The sequence below is a fragment of the Pyrgilauda ruficollis genome, unplaced genomic scaffold (genome assembly GCF_017590135.1).
Source record: "Pyrgilauda ruficollis isolate IOZ18807 unplaced genomic scaffold, ASM1759013v1 scaffold9, whole genome shotgun sequence".
In the NCBI taxonomy this organism is placed as follows: domain Eukaryota; kingdom Metazoa; phylum Chordata; class Aves; order Passeriformes; family Passeridae; genus Pyrgilauda; species Pyrgilauda ruficollis.
This window is the reverse complement of record NW_024531043.1, coordinates 1,926,058-1,949,914: the sequence shown is the minus strand read 5'-3', so window position 1 is coordinate 1,949,914 and position 23,857 is coordinate 1,926,058. Positions and strand designations below refer to the sequence as shown.

Sequence of the window (23,857 nt, the reverse complement as noted above, 5' to 3'; positions counted from 1 at the left end):
GGGCGGGGCGGGCGGAAACCGCGGCCGGGCGTGCGCGGGGCGGCACCGGCGGCACCGGGCCGAGCCAGGTACGGGGCAGCGCGGGGCGGGCCGGGGCACTGCGCCACGGAGTCCAGCAGCAGCCTCCTTCCCTCACCTAACCGGAAAAGAAGGCCTGGCTTATGTCTGTGTGTGCATGTGTATATGTGTGTACGTATAGAATTGTATGGTTTTAATTGATATACGTGTAGATATGTATGTATCTGTGTGTATATATGTATATATCTATAGATGTATACCATGTATATATGTATGCATATATATAGCTGTATGTATAGGTATAGAACCGTATTAATAGATATTTTTGTATATATATGTATATGTATCCATGTATACCTATACATATATATGTATATGTGTGTATATCTATATATGTATACTGTGTATATATAGATGTATGTACCTATGTGCATGTATAGAATCATATTAATAGATATGTCTGTATATAGATGTATATACATATGTGCATAACTATATATGTATACTATGTATGTATGTGTATATATATAGATGTGTATATGTATGTATAGGTATAGAACCGTATTAATAGATATTTCTGTATATATTTCTATATGCATGTGTGTACATCTATATGTTTATATATGTATACTATGTGTATGTGTGTATATATAGATTTACATATGTATGTGTATGTACAGAACTGTATTAATAGATATGTCTGTATATATGTATGTACACATATTTATGTATAGGATTGTCAATAGATGGGTATGTAGGTATACATTAACAGATCTATATCTATACATCTATGTATATGTAAGTGTGTATGTATGTGTATACACACACATATATATGTATCTACACATGCATTTGTACATATGTGTATGTATAGATGGATATATAAAGTATATATTATGATATATGTGTGTGATATGTTCTGTGATCCAAGTGCACGTACATATAAATACATTTATGTCTGTCTGTATTTATTACAGACACACACACGTGTGTGTGATTAAAGGTGTGTGTATGGACACAATGAAGGCAGAGCACAACTCTGGGAGCGCTCCCAGGGAGTGCCTGTGGGAGGGCTGCAGGTGCCAGTCCCAGGGGAAAACAGCTTTGCTGTGATTTAGGAGTAGGGCTGTCAGATTAAGCCTTTTTCTGACCCAGACACATTCTTCACATTTTTCTTGTGGCAAAAGCTGATAGGCCAAGAAACACTTAAAATGTATTGTAGTTAGGAAGTAGTTGGCTTATGATATTGATGGTGTGAGTTATAACCATATATATACTATGTATATATGTGTATATATATAGATGTGTATATGTATGTACAGGTATAGAACCGTATTAGTAGATATTTCTGTATATATATGTATATAAATGTGTGTACATCTATATGTATATATGTGTATACTATGTAGATATGTATGTGTATATATGGATGTATATGTGTATGTATATGTATAGAACTGTATTAATAGATACTTCTGTGTGCACATATATGTATATACATGTATGTATGTCTATAAATATATATGTATACTATGTATATATATATATTTATGTATGTATGTGTATGTTTAGAACCACATTAATAGATATGTCTATATATAGATACACATGTATGTCTATCTATATGTATTTATATTTATATATGTATACTATGTGTATGTCTGTATATATAGATTTACATATGTATGTGTATGTACAGAACTGTATTAATAGATATGTCTGTATATATGTATGTACACATATTTATGTATAGGATTGTCAATAGATGGGTATGTAGGTATACATTAACAGATCTATATCTATACATCTATGTATATGTAAGTGTGTATGTATGTGTATACACACACATATATATGTATCTACACATGCATTTGTACATATGTGTATGTATAGATGGATATATAAAGTATATATTATGATATATGTGTGTGATATGTTCTGTGATCCAAGTGCACGTACATATAAATACATTTATGTCTGTCTGTATTTATTACAGACACACACACGTGTGTGTGATTAAAGGTGTGTGTATGGACACAATGAAGGCAGAGCACAACTCTGGGAGCGCTCCCAGGGAGTGCCTGTGGGAGGGCTGCAGGTGCCAGTCCCAGGGGAAAACAGCTTTGCTGGGTCAGGCCCGTGGGCAGGGCTCGAAGCACCAAGGGTTCATGCACCTCTCTGCCTTTCCCAGGGCCATGGAGAGGTAAAACTGTGCTGAAAACTGCTCTCTGTGTGTGCATCCTCCAGGTGTTCCTTTGTGAGCACTGTGGCCAGGTGCTGAGAGTCACTGGCTGGGAGGACCTGGGATGAGTTTGAAGTCTGGACTGTCCTGAACTGTCTGGAGCACTCCATCTGTGAATGTCTGCATGCTCCTGAGCTTCCATCTCTGCCAGTGTGGCACCTTTCACCTCTGGATAAAGCTGTTCTTCAGGTACTGTGCTTTGAGACAGCTGGCAAACCTTCCCAGAGCCACTGTGCCTTACACGTGGGCTGCACATCTATGTATATATTGTCATGTGTTATGAATACTGTTATAATTTTTTATATTCAAGAGTATTTAGATCTTAGTCTTTACATTTTATTAAGTAGCTGTTGTACTCTGGGGCTACTGTCCAGACTTTGCAAATGGTATTGCTGTAGATTAAAATGAATGAGTTGCTTGTTTAAAAGAATATTGTCATGAGCTAATAGTATTTTTTTATTAAAAATGTTTACATGTTTTCTTTTTCTTCCTCCCTCTCAGTTTTGCTTTGCAGAGCAAGTTCCTGCAGAAAAAGAAGACTGGATGTCATTTCCCAAGAGGCTGTTGAGTGATGTGCCACCTCGAGAGCCACTGTTAGGTGTCCCCATGTTCCTTGCCAGGACATGCCATCCCTCCTGGTGACTGCCACTTCCTGCAGGAGGGGACCTGAGTGACTCCTGCCCAGCCTGGAACCTGCGTGCCCCCGTTTGCCATTCAAAGCTGTCTCTTCAAGTGTGCTGAGAAACAAATGGGAGCTCAAGGTGCTCTGTCACAGAAACAAATGATTGCTGCCAGCCATGTCCCCAGCTGAGTGGGTCCCACTGCCCTCTGCCCCCAGGGCCTGTGCCAGTAGCCACTCTGGGATTTGCTGAGCCACAGGGTTCATGTTGAGCGTGTTGTGTTTTAGGGTTTTGAGGAAAATGCAGAGGCGGCACAGCAGCAACACGGACACCGTGCCTCCTGAAAGGTAAATCCTTCCTCTTCCTCTTCCCTCCAGGTTCCTCTCCCAAGAGAAGGGTATAGATATTTATTTATGTATACTCCTATGATTTAGGAGTAGGGCTGTCAGATTAAGCCTTTTTCTGACCCAGACACATTCTTCACATTTTTCTTGTGGCAAAAGCTGATAGGCCAAGAAACACTTAAAACGTATTGTAATTAGGAAGTAGTTGGCTTATGATACTGATGGTGTGAGTTATAACCTCTGTGTTGTCTCACCCTTCTCATGAGACTGAAAATGGAATAAAAGTTTTTAAAATTCCTCTCAGTTGCCCCATCTCTGGGTCAGGAAAAGGCTTAATCTGACAGAGGGGTGTTTTAAAAGATGAAAGCTCAAAACTGAGAAAGTCAAATTCCTGTGTGTGTATTGTGGCCGGGCTTTCTGCTCGAGTCTGGGGATTCTAGAGACAAGTTGACTTTTCTCCTTGCTGTCACTCATTGCTTGCTGCCAGCCACAGTGTTTCAGGGTGATGCAGGCTGGCCCAGCTGGCAGAGCATGAGCAGGATTGTGAGCTCTTTAGGAGGGGTTGGATTCATGGCACCCTGAGCGCTGTCAGTGTGCAAGAATGGACCTGTGTGAACAGGAACCATTTGCACTTCTCTTATTGAGGTGTTTAAAAAATCTGTTGGTCTGAAGCTCCCAACTACTCCTAGTGTTTTATGAAGAGTTTGGGTGACCCTTTACATCTTCCCAAAGTTTGTATCTATCTTCATGTATTTGAGTATTTAGAATACCTCTAATTTGTTTCTGTAATTATAACATCATCAAGGGAGCCTTGCCACTGTTGTTGTTCTGGTACTAAATATTCCCTGGTGCTTTCCCAGAGTTAGAGTATGACATTTTATTTTTATTTCTAAAGAAGAAACTAATCTAATTACTCCAAGACAAAGATGGGACTAACAAATTTCCTTGCTCTGTTTGAGCTGAGATTATAAGTGAAATATCATTAGTAAATATTTTATTTTCTAGAGTGATTTTGCAATTAGAGTTGAAGCCATGGCCATTGCTCTCATGGTACCATTCTCAATTTCAGGGGGAAAGAAAGCCATCTTCGATTTTTTTTCTGCATGATACTTCTGATTTTTAACAGGGTAAATACATAGTCAGGAACAGAGGCTGAAGTTTTTCTAACTGTAGAAGGAAATGCTGTTGCCACTGGTCTTCACTTCTGTTAACTTCAGCAGCCTCCCAATTTAAACAAACCTTGTTTGTGTATAAATACATCACAGATTAATTCCTTCCTGCTGAAAGCACACTCGTGTATCCTGTCAATATTATTCCAAAGGATAGTTGTGTCTTTATTTGTAGCACTGGGTTCCTCCCAAGCTGTTTTTCACATTCCCAGCCATAAGCTGCCTGTACATCCCTGAACTGTAACATTAGGTGTGAATTTAAAGGCCTGGCTGATGAATATTTTGGACCAGAACGAGGTGTGCAATGTCTTGTTGACTTGGTTCCTTGCAGGAGCCTGTGGAGATGCAGTGGGAATGGCGTGCAGCTACAAAAAGCCTTGTTAGGAGTTTGCTTAGTGGGAAGGTTTGGCCAGAGAGGTTTGAGGGTGTCCCCAGAGGGAGGTGAAAGGCAGAGCTCTGTGCCCTGGGGAGGCTTTGGAACCATGTGGGAGAGAGGGTTGAGGGCCCTGCGTGTGCTGTCTCAACTTGTAACTGCTGTTCCTAAAGTTAGAGATCTCCCAGGATTCAAATCAGGAGAGACCAAAGCTCTGCACCATGCCTTGCTTGTGGGTTTTGCCTCTTGCTGGGGTTTGTTTATTGTTTACTCTGCTTTTGCAGGTTAGAGGAGTGTTTGCTGTCTGTCAGGTATTGACTGCCTGGTGATCATTCTACTTGTCACCTGCATTGTTCCCTCTCAACTAAACTTTCCTTGTATTGACTTCTAGTGAAGAAAATAAACCCTGTTGTCTTTTGCTGTTAGGATAAAAGTATTTAGACTTTCTTTTTGGAATCTGCCTGTATTCCAACATGCTTAGGAAAGAATCAGTGCCAGAACCAGTTCTGCCCAGTAATTTGGGTACATCCATGTCCAATTTGCCCAAAATATAAAAATAAAAGAGTTTATCTGGACCCATGAGCACACCCTTCACTTCTGTGTCAGGTCAGGGACACACAAAGCAGCTCTCAATGCTTCTCTTTCCCTGGTGATTGTGTCTCTTCTAGTGCAATTCATCAGTGGGCAGGTAGTGATTGTCCCAGAATAAAGACAGAGGATTTTGGGGGTAGGTAGTTGTTTTGAGTTCACTTGGTTAATTTGTTTGTTTCTTTTGACTTGGTGGTGCTGTGTCAGGTTCCATGAGGTTTTGTATGTTTTCCTTAAAATACTCAAATCATTATAGAAGATACTGGATTTGGTACTGGATATATTATTTCTTTGTTTTTTACAAAAGCAAGCAGGGTGTTTGGGAGCCTCATTCCTTGGTGGGGGAGCTGATGTGTTCTGGTCAGGTCTGGAGAGGCTCTCTGATTTTGGTACTGGCCTCTAGTCATGCAGCTGTGACTTCTTGACAGAAAGAAGGAAAAGCATCTGGGAAAAGCATCTGGGGATCTGGGTGTTCTGAGAGAGTGGGAATCCTTAAAATCAGAGGGTCTTGGGTAAGCTGCAAAAGGCAGGCCTCAGAGACAGCAGAACTGTGATTGGAGCTAAGCAGTAGCCATAAGATTTGTCAGCAAAAGTTATATGACATGTAGAAAGTAAGGACAAATAGAACAATGGTCTGTGTATTAGTGCTTGTCTAGTATAACTCCCTAAGCTACAGAAAAGTATATCTAGCAAGATATTAGGAAGTTCTAAGCTTAATAATGGAGCTCTGTGCATTGCATTTTAATGCTTGCAAGCAGGTATTGTATTCTAAATAAGCAAGCATTGTTTTAACCAAAAGGTAGGTGTGCTCATAGTGGTTGGATAGAACTACTGTCAGTATGCTTTTGCTTTGTGTGATTGGTCAGAAAACTTTTAAAGTGAGTTGTAACATTAAGTTCTTTAGCTACTGCTGAAAACATGAGCTGTTGGCATCTTCACATTGTCATAACCACGTAATGAGACTGATGCTGGAAAATAAACAGCTCAAGACACATTCCCCAGCAGAATGATTTGGGGAATTCCCAAATTCGTGATTTGTACATAAACCCCTAACCAACAACAGAGAGTGTGAGGAGTCTCTGCGCTCAGGGCTGGGCTAAACCAGCACCCGGTTCTGTGCCCCCGTTTTGGCTGAATCCTGGGGTCTTTGTCCTCATTTTGGCTGAATCCCTGTGTCTGTGCCCCAGTTTTGGCTGAATCCCGGGGTCTGTGCCCCCGTTTTGGCTGAATCCCGGGGTCTGTGCCCCCGTTTTGGCTGAATCCCTGTGTCTGTGTCCCCCCCCCATTTTGACTGAATCCCTGTGTCTGTGCCCCCATTTTGACTGAATCCCTGTGTCTGTGCCCCAGTTTTGGCTGAATCCCGGGGTCTGTGCCCCCGTTTTGGCTGAATCCCGGGGTCTGTGCCCCCCTTTTGGCTGAATCCCTGTGTCTGTGCCCCTGTTTTGGCTGAATCCCGGGGTCTGTGCCCCTGTTTTGGCTGAATCCCGGGGTCTGTGCCCCTGTTTTGGCTGAATCCCGGGGTCTGTGCCCGCTGCAGGAGCCGGAGCCAGACGCTGAGCTCGGAGGCCAGCGTGGACGAGAGCGGAGTGTTCGAGAGCCTCAAGGCCGAGGCCGCCTCCCCTCAGCAGCTCTTCTCGGGGCTGGCCGGCATCCCCGCGGCCTCCATCGCCGCCGCGCCCTTCCCGGCGGGGCTGGTGCTGGGCTCGGCGGCCGGAGGGGGAGAGGTGTTCATCCAGATGCCAGCCCCGAGGGACGAGGGCGCCGGCCGGGCCGAGGGGGCCCCGTTCCACCACCGGGCCCCGGCGCATCACTTCCAGCACGGCCACCACCGCGGCTCCTCGCTGCTGCACATGGCCGGCGGCGACCGGCACGGCCACGCCGAGGAGGGCGCCGAGGAACAGGCCGGAACGCCGGCCCCGGCTCTCTCGGAGCTCAAAGCTGTGGTCGGGTGGCTGCAAAAGGGACTTCCCTTCATCTTGATCCTCCTGGCTAAAGTTTGTTTCCAGCACAAGCTTGGTGAGCATTTGTCAAAGCTTTTTGAGCTGTGATTAGAGGGTGGTTGGGAGGCTTTATCAGGCTCTGATGTCTGATATGTTTATCCATGTGGCAGTGTCTAGATGGAGTCTGGCATGAAGGGAACATACTCAAATGCATGGGATAATGCATGTGATAAATTCCCCCTACTCTCAGTCCAAGCTGTGTTCATCCGGGTCAGATCCATCAGTTTCCTGTCCTGACCAGTGCTGCTCCTTTTCTGATTTCTCCCTGACATTCCTGTGAGGCTGAGGATGTTACCAAGGCTTCTCCCTCAGAGCTCTCTCTAGGAGGGGTGGGGAGAGCTTACACTGGTGACAGCAAAGATTTCTGTGTGGCACAGAAGGGTTCAGAGACTCCTGTCTTGCAGGTGGGGTGGTGGGTGTGAAATCAAGTCAAACAGCATCAGAGGTTTCTCCCTGACAGAGCCTTTCCCTGCAGGAATTGCTGTGTGCATTGGCATGGCCAGCACCTTTGCCTACGCCAACTCCACGCTCCGAGAGCAGGTGGCTCTGAAGGTGAGTCTGGCATTTTACTTTTTTCTGTATGGGGATTTTTGAAGGAATTTTCAATGAGTTAGAGATGGGATCTCTGAGTTTTTTAGATTATGTGATTTATTTTCTTATTTTCTGCTTAGATAGGAAGGGTGGATTTGGCTCGCATCTTCACAGCATGGTTCAGAAAGTCACAAGACTCGTAGTTACAAGACCTTTTAATGATTTATTGACCAATAAAACACTGCCAACAAGGATATTTATGTTTTTGAATCAATCCTTATGGGCTTTCAACTTATGGACTCATGCTACAGTGTAAACTTTCTTAGCTAATCATGTTATGACACACAGACCTACAGTACTGTATTCTAAACCCCTTGTTTACCTTTGTAACTTGTTTACCTTTTTATTTTTTATATGTCTTAAGCTCTAAAACTCTAAATTGTCTCTGCTTCAAACTATAAATCCACATTCTTGTTTCTAGCACCTAAGTTTGGAAGCCTTTTCCAAGGTCTCAGATCAAATCCTGTGTTTAATTCTAAGCTTTGGCTTACAGGCTAACAAAGTTTAGCCAAAGTGCTGAGAATTCCCTGCGTTTTGGATTCCACCACTTCTGCTCCCAGCAAACATCATTTTCCAAGCACAAAATGGCATCTGTGATGAACATTTGATTGCAGTCTAGGGCTGAATGCATTTATTTGTGCACAGATCTGTCTTTTCCTTCCTGCCTCTCCTCACTGATGCTTGATGCTCTCCCAAAGTCTCTGTCCTGGTGGTTTTTTTTTGTGTGTTTTTTTTTTTTTGTGTTTTTTTTTTTTTGTGTTTTTTTTTTTTTTTTTTTTTTTTTGTGAAATGTGGTGTAGTAAAACAAAAAGGACAGGTCAGGGATGCTGTAATCTGCACCTCCCTCTGCCTGGCAGTGCCTGTTCCAGCCCTGCTCTGCACCTTGGCTTTCCCATCATGTACTGCAGAGATGCTGAGCCTATTTCACTTATTAATGATGAGATTGAGCTTATTAGCATTTAGATAATGCTTTGAGATGTTCAGCTGAAAGATTTCATAGATGTGTTGCTTGCTAATGGCTTTATAATGCTCTGGGCATTAATATGCTTAGAATGTAAAGAAACCAGCAGATCTTTTCAGGTCTTCTGATCTTCTGTGTTGGGAGAACACTTCAACAGCACTAAAAGCACAAGGCTAGAATTGCTTTTTTGTCCAGATTACAAAATGGGTGGCACAAGTGCATGCTTGTATGTGCCAGCAGCAGTGGAATCAGTGGGATCCAGCAGTGAGTGAGCAGATCAATGGCACAACCCAGTAACAGATTGCTCTTGCCTTGCACTCTGCACCTCTGGCCTTCCAGCAGTGTGCCCCTTGATCTGCCTGCTTTAAATCTCAGCACAGCAGGCCTGGCTGCTGAGCAGCCACAGAGAACTCCTTTCTTAATAAATCAGCTCACAAGAAAAATGGTGGGTGTTTTCCTCTCAGGAATAAAATTTACTCCTCCAAGTTACCAAGGGCCAAGACCCAGGACAGTGTCTTCTGCCATCCAGCTTGTCTGTAACTTTCCATGTATGTTGAAATGCAAAATTTTCCACTTCTTTTGACCTTTAATTATTTGTTCAATCAAAAATGAATGTTACAGAACCACCATGCTTTAGGATATCCCCAGATGTGCTGCACGTAGTATATTTGATTTAGCTGAGCCTTCCACTGAGTGACTTAGAGTCTCTTTAGAAAACATCCCTTTGATGAATTGTCACTGCAGCCAGGTGACAGCTCAGAATTTAGGATAATACATGGAATGGACTTATTTAAACCTGCATTTTAAATATCAGGAGATTTTAGGTGTCCCAAGAAAGAACCCAGCTTTGAAGATGTATTCTGCAACTAATTCTGTCATTTTCACCAGCTAGTTTCAATTAATTTCCATTGAAAAGGTTACAGGAGTGAGAAGCCTTTCTGCTTGTGTTTCTAGATGCCTTTACCTTGCAGACTACTTCTTAGTCCTGAGTAAATAAACTAATTACTGAACACTTTGTTACATATTTGCATCCCCTGGGCTGGATTTTTCAGCAGTTGAAGGCTCAGCTCAAGTCTTGAGGTTTTGAGCTGAAATAACTCTGCTTCTTTTCCTTGCCCAGGAGAAGAGATCAGTGCTGGTTGTCTTCTGGATCCTGGCCTTCCTCACTGGAAACACCCTGTACTTGCTTTACACATTCAGCTCTCAGCAGCTGTACAACAGGTGAGCAAAATCTGTGTTGTACAGGGTGGGAGCAGGTGAGAATTGCCAGGGAGGGAAAGAGGGAAGCCCATCCTCCCCCACACTGTGGGAGGAAGTGTATGTGCCTAAAGGATCTGCTGTCTTTGTTACATCTTTGTAATATCTTCCAGTGCAGGAAAAGAATGTGTCACCTTAGCAGTGGATTATGCTCCTGCCAGTAAAGGACATAAGCAGATAACTGGGTCAGGGTGTGATGGTGTCAAAGCAGGGTGGATCCTTTCCAAAATGCCCTCTGAACCCCTGTTGTGACCACTGCAGCTGAACATCAAGTGCAGGTGTCAGAGGCAGATGAGGAACTGACCCACTGATTTTCCTCTTCAGTCTATCCAGATTGGAGTGTAGGACAGGAGATGAAATGGCAGCTTTACTCCAGTGTTCTCAGGGCACTTGGATCTGAGAGAATTAAAATTACCTTGCTTTTCAAATCCTGACTGAGTTAGTTCTCAAATACAGAAAGGTTTGTGCTCATGGATTTGGTTCAGCACTTAATATAAAGCAGACAGGAATAATTACAGGTGTAAGCATATAATAAGCAGAGAAAGAGGGAGAGCTGAGAAGGTTTGAATGTGGGGCTGAATGGGAGAGGCCAAGCCATGGGATTGTCTGGATGGAGCTCGTGGGAGGGAGTGGGAAAGGAGCAACAGGAATGGCAGAAAGGTGTGGAAGTGAAATCTGTTTGCACCACAGGGTAACAGGGTGTGTCTAAGAAGGTGGCCAAGGTTAAAAGCATGAATGGGACTAGTTCAAAATAAAGGCTAAAGCAGCTAAAATAAAGGGATTTTAGCAATTTGGGGGCATCTTACAGACATTTAGAGTGTGGTTTATTAGCAGTGGCTGGGCTGGGCCACAGCTCCAGGAACAGCCCTGTTCCTGTGAGTGCTGCAGTGCTGTCATGCTCATGGTGTATCTCTTGCTTGCTAGACCTGGGACTACTCACAAGCCAGGCTTGTCAAATTAGAAATGTCTGCTTCAGTTCTATTTCTTTCTTTAATTTTTCATTTCCTGATTTTTTTTCTTGTTTCTAGTGCATGAATAGTAGTAAAGTTTCTGATTCTGTTTCTGTTTTTAGGGTGTAATTTTACCTGTTGTGCTGTGCCAGTGTTGTGAGTATTTTAAATTTATGTTCAGGCTTTTCATTTTGGGTTGGTTACTTTACTTTCCTTTTGGTTTTTGGTGTTTTTTTTTTCTTTTTTTCTTTTTTTCTTTTTTTTCCAGTTAAGTTTTTGCTTTCTGCCATGAGGCTTTAGCAGGTAAATACCCTGAGGATGAATCCTGTTTTTTTCAGCCTGACTAGGGTCTAGTTCTCATTATTGCTCAGGCCAGTAGCTCCTGCCCATTGCTGGGTGAAATTCTGCTGTCCCAGACTCCACTTTTTTAAACAGCAAATGTTCAGCCCAGTAAATGACATTATGTAAGGGACATTAATTTTTGAATCTTTGGTTCAGGTAAGAGTATTAACAGAGCCCAGCTCTTGTTGTGCTTCAGGCAGTGGCACTGTCAGAGCAGGACACGTGTGAAGCTCTCACCTTTCTGCCGTGGCTGGTGCAGGGTTTCCTGTGTCACCACTTTGTTTGATGTGCCCAGCAGGTTGGGGACGGTGCCCCTGTGGCAGAGCAGCCTCAGGGGCTGAGGGGCTGTTCCCTTGCCCAGGGAAGCAGGGCTGTCCTTGCCAGGACAAGCTGTGACACCCGGATCCCACGCTGTGCATTGTCAGCGCCCCAGGCGCCCCAGCCAGTGGGAAGGGCAGGTTATGGACACTGCTGGGTTCCAAAGAGACACTGTGGGTGTTTGGGCCCTGTTTTGTGACAGTGGGCAAACCTGCTGACCCCTGTAGAAGTGGGCAAGAGCAGAGTCAGGAGGCCCAGAGGAAGCCCAGACCTGATTTGTGTGTCTTCCTGCTCTTGCCCTTGAGAACTTCCCTGAAGTTCAGGGGACTTGCTGGGCTCTCTCTAGCCAGCAAGCTTCTCCTCAGTGGTATTTGAGCTTTGGTGTCTCTTTCAGCCTTATATTCCTGAAACCCAACCTGGACAAGCTGGACTTCTTTGACTTGATGTGGATTGTGGGCATTGCAGACTTTGTGCTGAAGTACCTCACCATTGCCCTGAAATGCCTCGTGGTGGCCCTGCCCAAGATCATCCTCGCTGTCAAGTCAAAGGTAGGAGACTCTTCTTGAGGCACAGACCTCTGTCTTTGATAATCTGATACCTTCACCACATGTTTGCAGCGTGGAATCAGAGAATCAGGGAATGGTTTGGGTGGGAAGGGACCTTAAATCCCACCCAGTGCCACCCCTGCCATGGCAGGGACACCTTCCACTGTCCCAGGCTGCTCCAAGCCCTGTCCAGCCTGGCCTGGGACACTGCCAGGGATCCAGGGGCAGCCACAGCTGCTCTGGGCACCCTGTGCCAGGGCCAAGTATGGATGGAAAAATAAAACCATTAAAATCTGAGCTAAATCTTTGGCAGAAAGTCACCTGGGGTCGAGGGGTGGTTTTCGAGCCATCACAGACCTGAGCAAGGGTTTGGTACTACCAGCAGTGGTTAAAGTCCAGGGAGGTGAGGTGAGCATTGCTTGAGGAGGATCAGTGCTAGCAGCCAGATAACTGCTTTTCTCATTGACTTTAAGTCTTGTTTTCTGAGTAATCTCTGTAAATTCATATTTCTGAAGCAGGAACCTCTTCATTTTCTGGGAAGAAATTGTAAATATTTGTCTCTTTGGCTTCCCACTTGGGTCAAAGAAGTAACTGGGTTAAACTGAAGCCACAAAAGGCAGCACCAGTTCTAACCATGGGAGAAAAAAAAATTAATTAAATGCTGCACGTTTAAATGTTTATGAAACACATATAGACTAAGCCTGACTTCTAAAAGTTTCTCTCTCATTCCAAACACCTTTTGATATGTTTTTATTTTGCAGCTCTCTCATGCTGCCTCTTCCTCCACTCAGCAGTGTCCCCATTTCAGGGGCAGGTGTAGCAATGTGTGTTATTTGCATTCAGTAAAGAAACCTCTGGCAGCTGTGGGGATGGAAGGCACTCTGCAGATGCCAGGTGCCAGCAGTAATTGCTGAAAGTCTCAGGCAGGGCACTTCAGGGGGTATCTAGACTGGGAATAGTTTTGCTTAGAAATGACATGGGTGGCAGGGGAGTTGAGCAGTTTGCTCCTGCACAGCAGGGCTATCTGAGATGGTTATTAATTTAATTTAATTCTGGCAATTGTCCAGATTTTTTTTCCCTCCTTCTATTATTATTATTATATTTTGGGAGATTAATGTGCTGGGTCAGAGCATAATCCAGGCTGGGGAGGGAGGGAGAAGTGATGTGAATAGTCCTCCCAAGATAAATGGCAGTGTTGGAAAAGGTTCACAGCCTTTGCTTGCTTGTCTGAGAGCCATCCCAAGTACTCATTAATCCTTGTCTGGAGAGAAGAAAGAGAAGGGGTCTTTATTTGCAGCTCCAGTGAGAGGCTGGTAGGATCACATCTGTCAAGGGCCTGTAATGACTCAGAGCACAGATGCTTCATTTTTAATACCTTTTTCTGGAGACCAATGTGTCTCACTTTTTTTAAGCCCCTTTTTTGTCTTAGGATGTTGGGGATGGTCTCACTGCTGGTACCACCACCAGATCTGGGTTTGGTTTGGGGGTTCTCTCCCCCACTCTGCAGCCTTTAATCCAGCTAAGGGTGAGATCTGGTGTAACAAATTAAGCAAGATCAAACTGGGATGGGAGGGCTCCAGGAGAACCACAGGACACCATGGAAATGGTAATTGGTGATCACATAGCTGAGCTCCTTCCCTGAGCCTGCTGACCCCTGACCTGCACAGGCCAGCACAGGTGAGGATTTAAATGGAACCTTTTGCTCACTTTGAACACTTCTGGTGCAATTTAGGCACATTAACTTTGACAAAAATTTTTATCAATTTTTTTTCTCTGAATACTTGCCAGATACAAAGTTATTCTCTTCCTCCGAGTGTTCTCCAAGTAGTATTTCTGCCTGAAGCTCAGCTTGGAGTTTATAAACGTCTGGGTAGTTGTCACTTAATGGTAACAGGCTGCTGGAGAAATATGAATTTAACTCAGCAGAGCTTGATTTTTTCAAGATGGGTATTTCTATATAGTGAGAAGTTTTTGTGCCAGTTTACTCAGAACAGCAGCCTCTTGCTCCCCTGGTAGAGAACCTGGAGTTTGCTGCACTCTCAGGGCTGGAGTTCAGTACTCAGGGATTTAATCCTTAGCTGCTGGCAGTCTGCAGTAGATCCTAAAATTGCCCTTGGGTGGGATTTGGGGAACTTTAATCATCCTGCACTCAGCCTCTGAGCTGGCTCTTTGGATTTTCCTCATTTTGGAAGTTGAAAGGCACTTGCAAAGCTAGTCTGGCTTTTTCTGCTGCTCCTTGGGATCCTGGTTTTCTCTGAATACTGTGTGGTTTTTGCTCTTATTTATCAGTCTCTATATCTCCCCTCACTCTTGTCTGTAGACTGAACTCCAACATTTTTTGAGTCTTTTCTCGGAGATTGTTAATTCCAGATCTTATTATTCTCTTCTGGACTGTCTTCATTCCCTCCTTGTTTTCCAGACCATTTCTCCAGTCTGTCAAGATGAATTTGGAATATAATCCTTCTTTCCAATTGTGCTTACAGTTTAGTGTCAGCTGTACCTTACTTTGTTCCATCAAGATCATCAATGACAATAGTGAATAGCACTAAACTCTGCTTTTCATCAGTTGGATGAACCTTTTCATTTTGAAAGTAAACACATGAAAAATCTGGGTCAGAACACTCAATTTCCCCCATCCAAAGTACCTGGGTCATGTTTTCCTAGTATGGCCCATCACAGGAAGGGCAATTTTTGTTGTAAGCTTCTGTGGTTTGTAGCATCAGTTTATGCTTTAACTGAGAGAAAGTGAACTAAAATTGAGGGGCAGAAAAAGTTTGTCTTTGCACAGTGGGCAAAACCCATCATCATGGGTGCTGGAAGTGTGAAGCATGAGAGCTGCTTCATCGTGAGGGTACAACCAGCCAGAGTTCCCCAAGCCTGAGTAACTCAGAAATTCAGAGCAACTCCTCCAAAGAATGAGGGAAGACTGAAATTCTGACAAAATAACCCCAGACTCCCAGGTTCCAAACCAACCTGGACAACAGAGGCACCAGTCAGGCTGGAATGCAGGGAAAGAAGAGCTTGTGGATTGGAGAGAAAAGCAGGAAAAGGAAGGTCACCCCAGCATCAGACTAATCCCAGAGCTCTGTGGAGTTTCCAGAGGATCCCACCCGTGCTGGAGGTGTCCCTCCCTGCCCCCAGGCAGTGACAGGGACACTGAGCTGGGTACAAGTTTCAGTAACAGCTGAGCTCATCATTCCTTTGGAAGGGAGGGCTTGGCTGAGGGCTCTCCATTAAAAAAGGCAAATAAGATCATTTGGTTCAATATAAAATGAATTAAAGTAAATTAAACTGCAGGAGCCATGTGGCCTGCAGAGGCTTCCATTGTTGTGTACACATCAAGGGCAGCTTTTCATTTTCACTGCTAAGGAATGACAGCTTGAGGGGGGTGGAATTCAAAATCAGGAAATAAATAATAAAAAGACAGACTTGCCAAAGATTTCACTTAGGAAATCCCAGGTGCCTGCAAGCCTCCCATCCCCTCCTCATGTTGTTGTCAGCAATCTGAGCTGGAGAAGTGAGTGAAACATGGGGGGAGGGAGAAGGAAAATCAAACCAAATAGGACTGTAAGAAACTGTTACCCCAAGTTCTTCCATCTGTGTGTCCCTATCCCTAGAGAGGACAGAGATACCATGAACATTTTAATACATAAGAAGAGCCCTCAGTAAGATTTTTCTCTACATGCTCAGTGCAGAGCCAAGTTACAGGGAGCTGCATTTCCAGGAGAGTGAAAGTGCAAAGGAGAACACTGACATTGGCCCCTCACTGCAGCTTTGAAAATACTTGCTTGGTGGTTTGTTCCAGTTGATTGTTTTATTAGTGCTTTTTATTTTTAAAGTACCATCTCATCAAGTCTGGTAAGAGAAAAGTTGGCCTGGATGTGGCAGCAATTGCAAATTCTGCACTTGGACCTTGGACCAAAAACCTTCTTCAGGTGCACATCACATTTCCTGTCATAGATGTGTACAGCTCTGCCATGGAACCTGGCACATTAATTTCCATATTCCTTCTGAAACTGCACCTTTTTTTTTTTGTCCTAAGGGGGGGGAAAAAAAAAGGCTCTTGGAGCATTTGAGTCCTCTAAAAATACAGAAGAAATAAAAAACTCACTGGGAGCTGGCTCATAGATGATGTTAAATAAAAAATACCCAGGCAAAGATGTTCCTGGTCCTTGTCTGTGCAGCATGGAATTTTTTGCTGCTCCTCCCTCACAGTGTGGCTGAAGAGGTGCTCCCAGGCAGGTGAGAGCCCATGCTCTCATTCCCTCTCCTCTCTGACCTTGGGTCCTCTTTGGGGGAGCTAACTCACAAACAGTCACTCCTTATGGAGCAGTCTGAGCTTGGGTCCTCTTGAGCCACAGGAGCTCCAGGGTGTTCTGCAAGGACTTTTCCCTGCTGCAGCTGGGACTGATGTGCTGTCCCAGAGTCACAAGTGTGGGATTTATTATTTACAAAATTAAAAAACTAACTGAAGCGCAAGAGCAGGTACTGAGGAGTGGGGACTCCTCTATCCCCCTCCCTAAACTTGCTTTGCAAGTCACTGCTGCTGAACTTCTTAAAATCATTGCTCTTCAGTGCTTTCCCAGTTTAACTTTCCAGTTTAAGATACAAAAGATGTGATATTCAGGAGCATTGTACACTAACTGAAATTCTCAATTTCCCCTCTAGTCCCACCTTGACATTACTCCTCATTAGTCCTGCATGGATTTTCACCAACAATGCCACAATGCCATTTGCTGTGTAAATCTGGGAATTTTCTGTTTTACTGCTCCTACCCAACACTTGATCTGTTGGCACCATGACCTGGAATCTCAGCGGAGCCTGCTCTCCCCTGATCCAAATTGCCAGCAGGACTCCAAAGCTTTTTCAAGCATGTTAAAGAATATGCCCTAATGCTGCTGGCAGCAGAACAAGTGAGACTTGGAGCTTCCCTCGAGTGCTAATCACACCTTGCAGTTGCCTCATTGCAACTTCTCTCACTTCTCCTGCCTGCCCCACTCTGATTGCAGCGTGTCAATCCTTGCTGTGCCTCTCTGTTCCTTGTGGGAGGCACACTGAGGCAGAGCCTTATGGCAAAGGAGGCTGCACACTGAGCCCTGGGGGAGTTAGCATTCCCTCTGCTGCTGCAGCCTGCCTCCTTTGCTGTGTCTAGCTTGGGATTCTGTTTTTAATTACACTGTTCCGTGTTATTTTTCTGTGAGACTTCTCCCCTCCATCACCATGCCCCAAGGATGAAGGTGAGGGTTAGAAAGAAGCTGTTGCAGCAACTGGAAAGTTCACAGGAAACAAAGAGAAGAACATTCCACAAATTCAAGTTGAGTTGCTACATTGGAGAATTAAATCCTGTCCTTTACTTTGCCAAATAATTCCTGTGTGAGTCTAGAGAAGTCAGGTAGAGCTGCAAACTAAGTCAGGGGTTCAGCTTTTAATGGTAACGTGATCTAGAAAATGAAGTGCTTTATAAAAGGTCTAATCCCAGCACCTCAGCTTGGACACCAAAACAGCCCTGCCTTGACCTTTGTCTTTGTGTGTCTCATTTAGAAAATGCAGAGAAAAGCTGTCCCTGAGGTCAGCCAGCAGCATGAAAACAAAGGGGTTTTAAAAGTGTTTTCTGCTGTGCTGATCTCATAAAGGGAGTGAAGAAATTCCAGGAATGTGCTCCTCTGGGCAGAGCTCAAATGGCAGGAAGGGATCAGATGCAGATCTGCCATCAGGTAGTGAGGATGTAACAAAATACCCAGAAATTCCATGCAAAAACAGTGCAGTACAGACTGAAACTCTGCATGTGCAGAAGGGAAAGTGCAATTGTGTGAAAATGCTGAATTCCCCTCTTTCAAAAGAAGGGCTTGGTTTACACCATAAGAATGGTATTTCTGTGTGGTGAAGGAGGTTCAGGAAAATGGGGGGATTATACACCAGCCACTGACTTGTGTTTTTAACTGAGCACTGAAAAAAAGGAATCAAAATTTCTCCATGTGGTATCTGAGGCTCATCAGCAGAGCTGCTAAAATTAGATCCCAGCACAGCCCTTCCCCACGTGTGCTAATGAAGTGTTTGATAGCAGCAGCAGCTCCCTCAGAGGAAGCAGGGCCAGCTCTGCCCTTCTCACTTCTTGGGCAGGCTTAACCTTGATGAGAGCAGAGCCTTTCTGCTGGTCCCGACCCCCACCCTCATCAGGAGCCATAATTCCAGGTAAAATCCTATTTAATCTCTGCAGTTCCCACACTGTCCAGTCCTGCACTAGGGCTGGCTCACAGGCCCACCAGAAAGATTCTCCTGATCTTAGAGAGCTCTTCAACCTTTCTACATTCCAGAGAAAATTCCCAGATTTACAGGGATTTTTGTGACATAGGAGAACTTACGTGGCAGAGACTCACCTTGCCTTATTCCAAGCTGTGGTGCCAAATCAGATGCACAGGACAAATAATTATGTTTGTGCTTCATATAACACACAGTTCTAATCTTGAAGGGGAAAAAAAAAAAGCTGATGTATTTTAGCTGAATTTTTCAGACAAAATACAGCTCAAGACAAAGGTTTGACTTTGAAAAATGTAACCTAGGTAGCCAAGAGGTAACAGAGCTGAGAAGTGGCACAGGTATGTTGAGTGTGCTTCCCACCGATGGGTGCTGTCTGCAGTAAGTTGCTGCTATCAGAAATCTACATTTTACTGCTGAAATTTTAGGGAACAATCCTCATTTTCCAAGCTTCTGGCTCAGAAGGAGGGTCTCACTTCTGCATCAGCCCTTTATAGAATTATTTCTGATTTTCTGGCACTTTTCCTAGTTTGAAAAAGGGGCTGGTGTGGTGCACTGGGATGCCTGAAGTTTCTAGTTCTCTTCGAGTGATGCTCAGCTGCCCTGCTGGAATCACTCCAAAGTTACCAACATTTCTGGTCAGGTGGGTGCTGCTAGGGGGCTGCAGGGAGGGATGCATCCCTTAAAACTTCACTCTCGGGAGGCTGTCACCAAGTTTCTAGCTGCTAAAAAATCCTGCTACCCTGCAGTTACCACTGGAAACTGGAGATACGGGAATTCTGGCAGCTCTTGGGAGGGTGCAGAAGTTGTGGTTGGATGCTGAAGTTTGTCACTGCTGCCACTGCCACCTCCAGAGCCTGGCGGTGCCCCGGGGCTGTGCCCGGCTGTGCACGCTGTGCTTTCAGCACTCGGAGGTTGTGTCGGAGCAGAGTTCCAGCCGGGATGCAGGATGCAGGATGATGCAATGGGACAGCAAGCGGTGACCTGTCCCAGCCAGCAGCAGGGACCGATGGAGGGTGGGAGGGATGAGTGCAGAAAGCAAAACAGCAAAATTCGCTGCGTTTATCTTGCTGGGAGCTTTCATCAGAGCCCGGTGGAGGGACACGATGACAGCGTTGTCATTTCTGCCCCAGCAACACCCAAAATAAACCATGACTGCATCGCAGCACCGGGCTGGGAGAGACCCGAGTGCTAATTGAATAAATTGGGGCGTTCCCGAGCCCGGACTGCTGCGGCTGCTGCCCGGGGTTGTGCCGGGGATGGGATGGGATGGGGATGGGGGTGGGGTGGGGATGAGGGGGATGGGATGGGGAGTGCAGGGAAGCAGCCGGGTCCGATAGCAGCCGCTGTGTGACCTCACTCCCATCCCGGGGGACATGAGCTCATGAGCGTGCCAGAGCTGTGGGAAGGATTGGATTGTCGGGAGCAGCAGGATGGCCTGCGAGTGATCTCATCGCAGCCCCCGGGGAAGGGCGCTGGCTGCTGCCAGCCCGGCTGCGAGGACTCAATCCCCATCCCCACCGCAGCAATTAGTGATTGGCCTGCGATGACATCACTGATGACAGAGCTAACTGGGACAACACAGCAAAATTCCAGGGGAATTTCCCCTTCTCCAGGAGCTTAGCAGATAAAAGGATTTTGACAGGACAAACCCAAATCTTTCAGATAATGTCGTTGCAGATTAAGCATCCTTCTGGGCTCGTTTGCCACCAGCTGTCCCTGAAAACAGCGTGGGACAGAACAAACTGGGGGTGGCCTTAAATGAGACACTTACTGAGGCTTTGGTGAAGGTTGACAAAGGGTGTTGCCCATTCTTTGAGTCTCTTTTGAGAGAAGCATTTCAAGCAGCACACTTCCCCCTCCTCACCTTCCCTGCCTTGAGGTCTTCAGGAAGGTTTGGTCCCTCTGAGTTTTAAATGCCCTGAGGGTTTAATTTCCAACCCCAGTTTTTTTATCTGTGCACTGCCCAAGAGCCAACACACACCTGAGGGGGAGGGGAAGGATGCTGTCAAACATAATTAATTTGATTTTTTGGGATTACCTAAAAAGTTGCCAGGAAGACTGGAGTTACTTTACATTTAATCCCTGTACCTTCAGAAGGGCTGTAAGGTCAGAGATCTAACTTGCTTTCCTTTTCTCACTAATAATGATGTCTACAACTTGCATCCTGTTAATCCCATATTAACCTTTGTTTTTCTGCAGCACTGTCCAGACACACAATTTATTGCCTATCCATAACCTGCTCTAAAGTTTATAATTCCAAAATGCTGCACAGCAGATTTCATTGATTTCAAATTTCAGGTTTAAGTTGACAGTAAAAAACCAAGTGAATATTTTAGTGGCTTGTTCAGCTTGTGTTCAGCTGAGCCCTGTGGAGGCATGAAGGGATATTTATCCTTTCTGGGCACAGAGCTGGGGGGCTGCAGGGAAAGCTGCATCTCATGAGTGCGGGCTCTGCACCATTTAACAGTGCAGTGATCAGTGAGCACAGCCCTGCACAAATTAAATGTTCTTCTTTTGACTTCCTGATAATAATCATGGTCTCACTTGCCTGCTTGTCTTGCAGGGAAAGTTTTATCTGATTATTGAGGAGCTGAGCCAGCTGTTCCGCTCCCTGGTGCCCATCCAGCTGTGGTACAAATACATCATGGGGGATGATCCATCCAGCAGCTACTTCCTGGGTGGCATCCTCATCATCATGTACAGCCTCTGCAAGGTGAGCAGCACCTCCTGAACATTCCCTGGGAGCTGGGCCAGGGGAGCAGCACAGCTGAAGGGACAAATGCTCCTTTTGCTTGTGGCTGTCCCTGCCCAGGAGCACCGCCTGCTTCAGCTGCCAAAGGCATTTTGCTGCCCAGCATGTGGGCATTGCTGGGCTGGGGGAGGATCGAGCCTGCTCCCAGGGTTGCATCAGACTCATGAAGTCATTGCTGCTCTGCTAATCCCTCTCTGCAGAGGCTGCAGGAGAAGGGGAGCTGGTCCTGGGGGAGCAGTGCTGGCTGGCTGCACACCTCCAGATGTCACACAAAGGCAGGCTGCAGACACTCATGGCTGTCTCTAAGCTTTCCTCTGCCACTCACAGCTCTGAGTGCAGCAGGGAGGGAAAGCAGCAGCCAAGTCCTGCCTGGATAAAACAGGTCTCATTCTAGGCCCTGCTCTGGCTGACACAAGTGATGGACAGGGGAAATTCATGTTTCCTCAAAAATAAGAGCACAAAGTTGGTACAAATGTAAATGAGTAGGTGTGATTTAGTCAGGGGAGTCTCGGGTCTAGAAATAATTGTCATTCTAGTGGTGTGTGTTAAACCCTGCTCAGGGGCAGGGCAGTAGCTGAAGCAAACCCTGATAAACCAGATGTTCACCCCTCTGAGAAGGGCCAGGCTTGCTCCATCCCAGATCCCTGTCTGTGCCTGTGACTCTGCAGGAGCAGACTGAAAAATGAAGAACAGAGAATATATCCAAGCGGGATACAGCTCAGAAGAGCAGAGCAGTGCTGAATTACGGAGTATTGTGCAGGAATAGGGTCCTGCCACCCCTCATGTCGAGGCCTTTACAGTTCTTGTGAGCAAATCAGGCACAGGAGGTCATGGCCAGTGAAGTGGTGTGGTCACAGCAGGCCAGAGCCCAGCCAGGAGCAGAGCAAGCAGTGCCAGGACAGGAGCAGCTCCCTGCACATCCCTCAGCCCCAGCTCCTCTCCCTGTGCTGGGGGGAGGACTGGTGGCCCTTTCATTGTCATTGCCTGGACCCACTGCAGAATCCACCCCTCCTTGCAGACCACAGGTGGACAGGAACAGGTTTCAAGTGATCTTTCCTGTCCCCTGCTTGCAAAAGTAGCTCAACACCTAGAAGAGGGATGCAGTTCCACATGGCATTTCTTACACCTGGAGAAGCCCTCAGAGTGGGAAGGTGCTGGTGGGGAATTCTGCTGCTGGGAGCAAGGGGAGCCAAGCTCAAAACCACAGCTGGCAGGAAAGGGCCTCCCCAGGCACGGTCAGAGAGAGTCCAAGAGCTGCAGGGCAGAGCCCAGCAATGAGGCAGGCTCAGGGGGAGGATGAGGAGTCACCCCAGCTGCTGGGGGGTGAAGAGCAGGGGAACCTGGAGCAAGGCACAGCTCAACTGGACACCAGCACCTTGAGAGCACTGCTCAGTGTCCTGGTTTGAACAGACAGGTGTCTGCTAAGGAAGGCAGGAGAAGGCAAACCCCCTCCCTCTGAATTATTATAATTTTCAAATTAAGGGGCTCTCAGGCAAAGATATGGGATCAGGAATAACAGTTCTTTATTAAGGAAAAAATAAAAGTAAAATAAAAATGCAGTAATACAAAACACCACTGCCAGAGTCAGAAGAGGCCGTGACCCCCTGTGTGTCAGGGTGGTGGCACAGTCCCATCCCATGGGGGCTCAGCCCTCCTGCAGTGCCAGCTGTGGTTCTGCTGGAGCAGGGATCCTGCACAAGGCTGGAGTTTTCCTCTGAAGCTCCAGGGCTGCTGGAGATGGGCCTGCTCTCCCTCTGGGAATGCAGGGCAGGAGAAAGCTGCTCCTCTGGGAATGCAGTGGGCAAAGGCTGCTGTGCTGCTCCAGGCTCAGATTGTATCCAGGTAGGAATGCTTGGCTCCTCCCCTGGGCAGAGCATCTCCCATGGGATGCTGGAATTTGATCAGCCATGCAGGGACACTCAGTGGCCATGGACAGCAGAGATCTCCTGGAGGGAGGATTGGCTGTGGGAGAGATAAAGAAAACTGCCCCATGAACAGCAGAGAACTGCCCCACCTCTGACAGATGGGGATAGAACACACACCTCCAGCTAAATCCTGCATTTCCAGCCTAAGACACCCAGCCATGAGCTGAGACCTCCAGGGCTGAGCTGAACTAGAGCTGCTGAGCCCAGGGGCAGGGGCTGTGGGAGGAGAGCCCAGGTGAGGCTCCTCAGGGCCTGGCACAGGTGGGAGCAGCTCCTCAGGGGTTAACTTGATGTTCCTGTCCTGTGAAGCCTTTATAGGGAGTGTTGGGGTGATCTAGATTGGAAAAGCAGCTTCATTTTGGGAGATTTGTGTCCAGGTCAGGGTCAGGCCTGTGCACACCAAGCCTTTGCCTGGAAGTGGAAGGAAAGGGGGAGCTCCTCTCCCAATGCAGGGCACAGAGCCCTGGCTCTGCCCATCCCATTTCCAGTCCCCAGAGCTGCAGGTCCAGCTCCTTGCCTGAGACACTGAAAATATCCCCAGAGGAATCCACATTAGCAAAGCCACAAACCACATTAGAAAACCACAGAAGCCAATTTGGCACTG

General features: G+C 46.1%; 1 protein-coding gene across 1 annotated transcript in view; it reads left to right on the top strand.

The window, feature by feature from the left end:
• The first annotated feature begins 69 nt into the window (after nucleotides 1–69).
• The window catches only part of RNFT2 (ring finger protein, transmembrane 2), a 30,007-nt gene continuing 6,219 nt past the window's right edge, over nucleotides 70–23,857 (top strand). The window contains exons 1-8 of the mRNA XM_041488564.1: nucleotides 70–189; nucleotides 2,266–2,449; nucleotides 2,762–3,227; nucleotides 6,892–7,370; nucleotides 7,830–7,906; nucleotides 10,027–10,127; nucleotides 12,168–12,321; nucleotides 21,140–21,289. Coding sequence (XP_041344498.1) covers nucleotides 3,145–3,227; nucleotides 6,892–7,370; nucleotides 7,830–7,906; nucleotides 10,027–10,127; nucleotides 12,168–12,321; nucleotides 21,140–21,289 — 1,044 coding nt within the window. The 5' untranslated portion in view covers nucleotides 70–189; nucleotides 2,266–2,449; nucleotides 2,762–3,144. The remainder of the gene's footprint in view (nucleotides 190–2,265; nucleotides 2,450–2,761; nucleotides 3,228–6,891; nucleotides 7,371–7,829; nucleotides 7,907–10,026; nucleotides 10,128–12,167; nucleotides 12,322–21,139; nucleotides 21,290–23,857) is intronic.